This window comes from Octodon degus, unplaced genomic scaffold (genome assembly GCF_000260255.1).
Source record: "Octodon degus isolate 3935 unplaced genomic scaffold, OctDeg1.0 scaffold00162, whole genome shotgun sequence".
NCBI classification, from domain to species: domain Eukaryota; kingdom Metazoa; phylum Chordata; class Mammalia; order Rodentia; family Octodontidae; genus Octodon; species Octodon degus.
In genome coordinates, this window is record NW_004524738.1 from 2,224,196 (window position 1) to 2,232,932 (window position 8,737).

The 8,737-nt window shown below is 42.8% G+C and overlaps 1 protein-coding gene across 1 annotated transcript in view; it reads left to right on the forward strand.

Moving 5' to 3' along the window:
- Polr1a (RNA polymerase I subunit A) overlaps nt 1–8,737 on the forward strand; it is a 78,414-nt gene that overhangs the window by 51,063 nt on the left and 18,614 nt on the right. Inside the window, exons 15-19 of the mRNA XM_004642798.2 lie at nt 2,679–2,828; nt 3,546–3,729; nt 6,603–6,685; nt 6,795–6,953; nt 8,246–8,344. Coding sequence (XP_004642855.1) covers nt 2,679–2,828; nt 3,546–3,729; nt 6,603–6,685; nt 6,795–6,953; nt 8,246–8,344 — 675 coding nt within the window. The remainder of the gene's footprint in view (nt 1–2,678; nt 2,829–3,545; nt 3,730–6,602; nt 6,686–6,794; nt 6,954–8,245; nt 8,345–8,737) is intronic.

An 8,737-nucleotide genomic window follows, 5' to 3' on the forward strand; every position in this document is an offset into this window, starting at 1 on the left:
TTTTTTTTTTTTTTTTTTTTTAAGAAATAAATTTTATGCTCCCAGATTGTTCGTGCAAGAAGGGATCTCAAACATTTTACAATCCATATTTATATGAAATATTTTTTTTTAAATTTATTTTAAGGTGTATAATTCTCTAGGTTTTGGTATATTTTACTGTACTTTGTTGTACAACAATCAGCACTAATTCTAGAACATTTCTACCACCCCACAAAGACTGCTGTTAGCAGTCAACCCCAGTTCCTCCCTTACCCCATCCCCTGGCCCCATTTCTGCCTGTATGAATTTGCCTCATTTGGGCATTTCACATAAATGCTGTCATTCAATATATGGTCTTTCGTGACTTTTCATTTAGTGTAATGTTTTCAAGGCTTATTTCCACTACAGCATGTAATAATAATTCATTCCTTTCAATAGCTGAATAAGGTTTTATTCTGTGGTTATACTATGTTTTGTTTATCCCTTTTCAGCTAATAAAGGGATAACTGGGAATGTTTCTACTTTGAGAATATTACAAATAAAACTGCAACAAACATTTGTCTAACATTTTTTGGTGAACCTGTAATTTTTTTTTTCTCTTAGGTGTATCACTAAGAATGGAGTTGCTGACTCATAATTCTGTGTTTGTAATTCTTTTTTTTTTTTTTTTTGTAATTCTTTTTTGAGGATCCTACAAAATTTTTCAGATTAGCCATACCATTTTAATGCTTACCAGTATATGTGTGGGTTAGAATTGCTCCATACCTTCACCAGTACTTTGTTTTCTTCTTTTTTTGGCATATTAGTCAGTGTGAAGTGACAAGTCTTATTTCCACTTTCATTTTTCTAATGAATGATGATATTGAGCATCTTTTCTTGTGCTTCCTGGCCATTTGTAATTTCTTCTTTGGAGAAGTTCAAGTCATTTGCCCATTTCTTAGTTTCACTGTTTGTTTTTAATTAGGTTGTAAGAGTTCTTTATATAGTCTGACTACTAGGATTATATCACATAATTGGTATGTAGATATCTTCTCTAATTCTGTGGCTTTTACTTTCTTATACATAGAAATTTAATTTGCCTACTTTTTATTTTTTTGCTCATGATTTCATTGTTATATCTAAGACACCATGACAGCATCACACTGTTGACATTTCTGTAAATCTATATAGGATGGATTTTAGGATCAACTCTTTCTGTTCTGCAGAGCTAGCAGTTGGAATATTAATGGGGTTTTTACTGTTAAGAATTAAATCAGAATATGCTATAATCTAAGTGTTTGTATCTCTCCAAAATTCATGTCGAGTCCTAACCCCCAAGTGTTTAAGGTTTTGGAGGTTGATAAGGTCATAGGGTGGAATCCTTATGAATGAGATTAATGCCCTTATAAAAGACACTTCAGAGAGATTCTTAACCCCTTCAAGTGAGGAGAGGAATGTCTCTATGAATCAGAAAATGAGGCTCTCCCCAGATACTGAATCTGCTTTGTTCTCATCATTTGCAGCCTCTAAAACTGTAGGAATAAATTTCTATCATTTGTAAGCAGTGTAGTTTAGCATATTTTGTTATAACCCAAGTTGACTAATAGAATCCTGAGGCCAAAACCTCAACTGTTTGGTTCCTACTGTTTCGCTTCCTAATCAGGCAGATGGCTTTTGTCCTTGTTGTCTCTGCCTAAGAAACCTGATCCAGTCTCTGCATGGCTGTCTTCCTTACCACCTTCTTGTGAGAACTTCCCTGACCACCTTATTTAAAATCCAGGTTGCCCTCTTCCCAACTTTACTCTGAGTTCCCTCTCCTTGTTTCTTTCACCCCCAAAGTGTGGATCCCTTGCGGAAGGAAGGCTACATGGAGAGTTGAGACTATTTGTCCACAGCTGTCTTTTCTCATCATGCCTGGCCCACAGTAAGCCCTCTATATATAATTGCCAAATAAATGAGTGAATCTGCTTAAATCTACAAATGAACAGTACTAAGATGAGAAGGGCCCCCAGGGCAAGGCCTTAAGGTGATGCAGTAGACGGGGGGTCACTCTTGGTTCCCAAAGCATCTTTCTAGCCTGTGTCTCAGTTGGACCTCTGACCCTGTGCATGAAGTGCCTCGGTAAAACAGCTCTCAGTGCTTAGTCTCTGTATCCTTGTCTTCCTTAGTGTCTTCCAGAAAATCAGAGCTGTACTGCAGAAAGCTATGGAACACATATAGTAGTCATCACCTATTTTAAAATAACCTGTCTGTAAACAGGTACCTCTAAGGCATGTTTTTCAGTCTTCCACTTTACTTAGGGACTGATCTTTTGGGACTCACTGCAGGCAGATGCCAGTGTTAATGAATCCCACCAGTTCTCCTAACCTTGCTTACTCTTGGCTTTTTTAATCATATTCTTGAACATTTCTTTATTTTGACCCCGTAGCAGTTTGTTTTCTCACTTTCCTTTGGGATATTCAGGAATTCAGGTCTAGGGGATTGTTCACTTTAAGATGCACTAATTTAGATGATACACATCCCAGTGGAATTCTTACTAGTGTGTTTTACTTTCCACTCCTAAGTCGTTTAAGTAAAAACCAAGATTAACTTGTCCCTTACAGGTGGACCTATCTCTTATTCTACCTGAAAGCATCAGGAATGGTATTGTGGGACAGGATACTCTAAGAGAAGTTCTCAGCTTTTCTTCCTGACATCACATTGTCCTTTTTTTGATTCAGGTTGTGTCTACACTGCTGATAAACATCATCCCAGAGGACTACATTCCACTGAACTTAAGTGGAAAAGCAAAAATCCCTGGGAAAGCCTGGGTGCAGGAAACTCCTCGGCTTGTTCCCAACTTTAACCCTGACTCGATGTGTGAGTCCCAGGTAGGGCTGCACAGCTGTGTGGACTTCTAGTCCTAGTGTGGACAGGTTGATTTTGGAAAAGAGACCAAAATGTAGATATGGTCATCACAGAAACCAGTACTGTGCCTCCAAAGAGGTTGTGCTGGGCTTATGCCCAGGTGGTGCCCACTGTTGTCTTGGGAAGGTCAAGGTTGATCTCCCGTCTGAGACCTGTTTCCAGGTCTAATAGGTGCTGCATTCAGCCTCAAGCTGCCCCTTTCCTTCCCTTCATAGAACGTATGCTTGATGCTTGCTTTATTATGTAATTAGAAATTAGCTTGTTAACTTCAAGTTAACTAGCTTTTCTGTTAAAATATAAGTTCAAGCTTTAGAAGACATTAAAGGGTTTTATTCATACTCCAGGGTGCAGTGGAGGGAGTCACAGGCCAAAGTTACAAAGTTGTACGTGATTCTCAAGGTCTTAATCAAGGGTAATTGACCTCCAGTATGAGGGTGGAGCACAGAACAGAAATGTGTCCCCTGAAAACTAAATTAAAGACTGTTGGGCTGTGTGTGTTCATCGCCTTTATTTAAAAAATAAATAGTTCCACGTGTTCCCTGCTTCTTTCCACGAAGGATCAGAGGCAGGTCACAGGAGAGGGATTAACAGAAAGAGGTTAAGCAGAGCTGAAGAAGGCCGTGTGGCTCTCCCAGGAGGCATCACCTGCAGCCTAGTATTGGTGACCTTTCCCCATACAGGTGATCATCAGGGAAGGGGAGCTGCTCTGTGGTGTTCTGGACAAGGCACACTACGGCAGCTCCGCCTACGGCCTGGTCCACTGTTGTTACGAGATCTACGGGGGCGAGACCAGTGGCAGAGTCCTGACCTGCCTGGCTCGCCTTTTCACTGCCTACCTACAGCTCTATAGAGGTTTCACCTTGGGTGAGTATGTGGCTCTGAGCCCCTGCTCTGCTAATCGGTGGGGGAGCAACTAAATTTTTTCTGTGAGGATGTCTGGCCTCTTTCCTCAGTGCGATCCACCCAACCCACCCCAGCTATGGTTTCCTCCCTCTTGATGGTGCAAAGCCACCATGTCTCTCCCCATTTCTATCCTGTTCCTGTCTCTACCCACCTTCTGTTTTTTTTGTCCTCCACACTACCATGTCTCTGGCATGGCAGGCAGCTTCACCACCTGTGAAAACACTGGGGCAGAGCAGTCAGGAGATCCTAGAGTGGGCAAAACAGCCCCTTTGTTTGCTCCCTGGAGGTGAGAGCACACTGTGTGGTTCTGATATATGTAGAAAACAGTTCTTCTTGTTTTCTGAGTTAACAGTGAGATTAACATTGGAAAGTTGACAGTGGCCCAATCTCCTGGGTATGTGGCACAGGGTCTGGGCCCTTCTGCAGCAGTCCTGTCTGTGGGATCATGAGTAATCGAAATGAAACTCTGCTCTATGGGCTTGCCTGCTTGTAGATGGTGGGAATCCCACCTTGAGTCACAGGCCGGCCATGATGGGAGCTGTATTAGTTTTTTTCTTGTTTTCTGGTGGTGATACTGGGGATTAAACCCAAGGCCTTAGCATTGAGCTACATGCCTAGTCCATTTTGAGACAAGATCTTGCTAAGATGCCCTCATTGAATTTGTACTTGTGATTCACCTGCCTTAGCCACCCAGAGTGCTAGGGTCACAGGCCTGCATCACCACACCCAGCTGTGCTGCATGTTAGTCTTTCAAATGTATAGTATTTTTAATTTTGGGAAAGTTAAAAAATACAGAGAATTTTCAATCCAGCACCCAGTTGCCAGACTTATTATCCACTAGTGCCAATTTGATGCATATTTCTTAATGTTTCCAGTGCAAATACATTCAGAAAAGAAGGGAATTCTTTTACTGTGTACTGTTTTGTAATCTATGCCTGCACACACTATTCCAAACGTATTTAAATATGTCTTTCCAGTCAGCTAGTACAAACCCTCATCCAATGTCTGGTGACCACAGATCATTCCATTTATGAAGATGTTCAGTTATTTTTCAGTATTGGAAGGGAGGGACTTTAGCACCCCCATACACATGCACACAGAGGTAACAAAATCTAAAGATGCTCAAATCCCTTACATAAAATATTATATAGCATTTTCATAGAACCTGCATACATCTTCTCATATACTTTAAATCTTCTCTAAATTGTAATACCAACATAATCTAAAAAGTAGTTGCTATACTATGTTCAGGGAAAAATGAAGGAAAAAATCTATATATTCAGTACAGATCCAAGTTTTTTTTCAAATATTTTTAAATCACAGTTGGTCAAGTCTCTGGATACAGGGCGCTAGATAATTGTAATTTATTTGACTAGTTCTTACAATTAAAAAGGCTGCTCATGAGTTTTTCACGTCATCACTGAGATAAGTATCCTTGAACAGAAATCTTGGCATATAAAGTAATTATTTTATCAGGATAAGAATTAATAAATTACTATTCTGTTTGGGGCTGAAACTCACCTTTTCCGTCTTGATTACTAGAATGTGCCTGATTGCCCACTTCTGTTGGGATCTATGTTAGTATCTCCACAGGAAAAAAGGTGAAGTTCTTCACACTCGTAATTGTTTTATTTATTTATTTTTGACAGAACCAGGGTTTGAACTCAGACCCTTGCGCTTGCCAGGGAAGCACTTATTCTACTGAGCTATCTCCCTGGCCCCATAATTCAGTTTTAAATGGTGATCTGGAATAAACACAAACATCTTTGCAAACTAGAAAAAGCTCAGAGAGCTTTACTCTGCTCACCATAGGGGATCACACCGAACAGTGATGCAGACAGCTCTGCTTAACCTGTGGTACAGTGTGCAGTGACCCCGGAGTGCAGCGACCTGGTGTGGTGTGGCATTGCTGAAGCAGACAGTGAGGCTAAGCTGGGAGTAAACTCTAAGGGGAGGACAGGCGCGTTAGGTTGACTTCTGTCCAGCCCTTCTTAGCCAGAGGGTATCCCTGCAAGAGACAGCAGGTGGCCTAGAGATGAGCCCATGGCTGGATCTGCTCTGGTGGTTGTGTCTTCTCGCAGAGGGAATGTTCCTTTATCACTCCATCTGCACATGTTCTGTAGAAGCCCTCAGATTTCCCAGTCATTGCACTGGGAATGCCATAGGATAGGCCCAGGTCTTATACAGTTTGCCTTCCTGCCCAGGTCATAGGTAGAAACAAATACATGGATAAAGCAATTAGACATACTACTGTACAAGGTGAGCAATTCTTCAACCCTTAGAGGCAGAGGACGAGCTTGCCTGAGGCAACCCAGGCTTTCATCCTCCTGAGGCAGTGCTGAGGAGCCTGCAGTACGGGCCTCTGTCATCCAGGCTACAGCCTGTTTGTGGGCCTGTTCATGCATCCAACTACACAGGTGGTGCCCCAGGTGACTCAGAGCCTCTGGAAAACTAAATTGGGATATTATCTGTCCCTCTTTTTCCTTAACCTTTGCTTTTTAGCACAAACCTCTTGTGTATCTCATCACCCTTTCATCCAACACAGATTCATTGGGTAGCTAAGGCCACCTGTTTGGGACTCTGGCCTGGGCTTACTTTCCAGCTATATAACCTTAAAATAGCTCAATTTTGAGCCTTGTAGTACTTATAATGTGGGGGGTGTGGTGTTAGTGCTGTGGCTGGCAATCTATTAGTAATGACGTCAACGTCTTTCCCATTTTAATGCTTCCTATTCGTGTGTGTAGCTCTGAAATCTGGGCTTTCATGTTGCCAAGCTTACAGTCTGGTGAAGTCAGGCCTCGTTCTTTCTGAGCTTCTTCTGTTTCATTTCCCAGGCATGGAAGACATTTTGGTGAAGCCAAAGGCAGATAAAAAGAGACATCGGATCATTGAAGAATCCACCCAGTGTGGGCCCCACGTAAGGAGGGGCTAGGGACTGTGGCTGCTGTAGGGGCAGCAGGAGTCCTTCAGGAGAGCCACACCGTCCTCATTTCATTGCAGCCTGTGATTATCTTCTGTCATTCTAGGCTGTCAGGGCTGCATTAAGCCTGCCAGAAGCTGCGTCATGTGATGAGGTCCGAGGGAAATGGCAGGATGCCCATCTGGGGAAAGATCAGAGGGATTTTAACGTGATTGATATGAAGTTCAAGGAGGAAGTGAACCATTACAGCAACGAGATTAACAAGGTTAGCCTGGAAGTGCATGCACTTATCTCCACCTTTTAAATGCAGATTTTAAAAAAAAATTCCAATTGTCGCCCAAGATGGTTTGGAGCACTTTGGCTTTAGGGCCTCATTCCCTTACCCAGTTAAGTCTAGAAAGGCCTGAGAGAAAATGTTTTGTGCTATTTTTCTCTTAAATGTTTTTGTTTTGAAATAACTATATAGAAGAGCTGAAGGGAGCTGTCTTCCCGTGGGACTGACTGCTCTAGATAGACAAGGAGAATGAAGAGCCAGAACTCCACTGTTACTTATGTAGCTGAGCCAGAGTGAACCCTGGCTTCAAATCCTGTTTGTGCCTTGTACTTGATGGGTGGCCTCATGCAGGTGACATAACCCACTAGTCTGTGTATCAGTGTCCTCACCTGGAACCAGGAGTAGCTGGGCTTACTGCCCTGTGGTGTAGAGGAGCCGTTCCGGCCCTCACCCTGCCTTCTAGGCCTTGAGATCCGACCTTAGAAGAAAGAAGGCCAATGGTCAACAAAAGTCATTTGTCTGTGGGGGCCTTTCACATGGGTTGTAATGTCCCTTTGGCTACTAGGAAGACAGACCTCTTCATGACAGGAATCTCATTCTCAGGGGCTTTTGTTCAGAGGAGTCTCCCCAGCATCATAGGGCTGACTGAACCTTTGCAGTGGGGAGTTGTCTTCATAAGCACCTCAGAATGGTTTCTGGTCCCCCAGCTCTCCTCTTCCTGCCACCTCTACCCATCCAGGCTCTGCCCTTCCTGTGTGTGGCCTGGCACTCTAGAACCCCAGGCAGAAGCAGACCCAGGGCCACCTCGGAATTCTCCCAGGCTGCTCCTCCAGAGCAGGTCCTGGAACCAAGGCAAAGTTCCCCACCTGGCATTGGGCACTGTACTGGTAAATGTGGGCTGGTGTGGCTGTTGGTGATCTGCTGGCCATGTTCCAGGTCACTAGGCCATCACCTTTATTTTCTTCCTACTTCCTGTGTAGACTTACGGACTGCGTATGCCAGCCACCACCACCCTGCCCATACACACTTCCTTTTTCATCTTACTTTTTGCCACAGTTTAGGCAGGCTGAGGCTCCTGCCCCAAGATGTGCATACCCATTTGACTTCTGTGTAGGAGTTCTAGCAAAACAGTTGATGCTAAATGAGGTCTGTTTCACCTTGAATGGAATTTAGCCCTTATCTCTGGATAAATCTTCTCACTTTATTTTGTCTGCATGCCAGATTTACCTTCTGATCCTGGAATTTATTAAGGGACTAAATCACTTATTTGTTTTCGTCTGCAGGCATGCATGCCTTTCGGCCTGCACAGACAGTTCCCAGAGAACAATCTGCAGATGATGGTGCAGTCAGGAGCCAAAGGTTCAACTGTGAACACAATGCAGGTGTGAGCAAAAGTGGCCTGGCTGGTTTGCCAGAGAGGTGGGATATTGGCAGGAGATGGTCTTCAAGTTCATTTCTGATTTTATAAACGATCTGCATTCTGTATAAAATGTGACAAGGACTGAAAACCCTAAAAGCATATAAATCACTGCAGCACTACCCACTGTTAAAGATAGAAGTAGATATACTGTTGTACATGTGTAATGTAGATAAACATTTACGTATTTTATTGTTTTATGTATATTCAAATCGTAAACACACACTGTGTTTAAGATCTCAGCTGATCTTTCAGTTTTGCTTGATCTGCTTTTTCTCCTAATGTCACATTATAAGGGTTTAGTTTTAGAGATTTAACCTTTTGAGGCCCATTATTTCAGAGTTCTACAGTGCTCGGG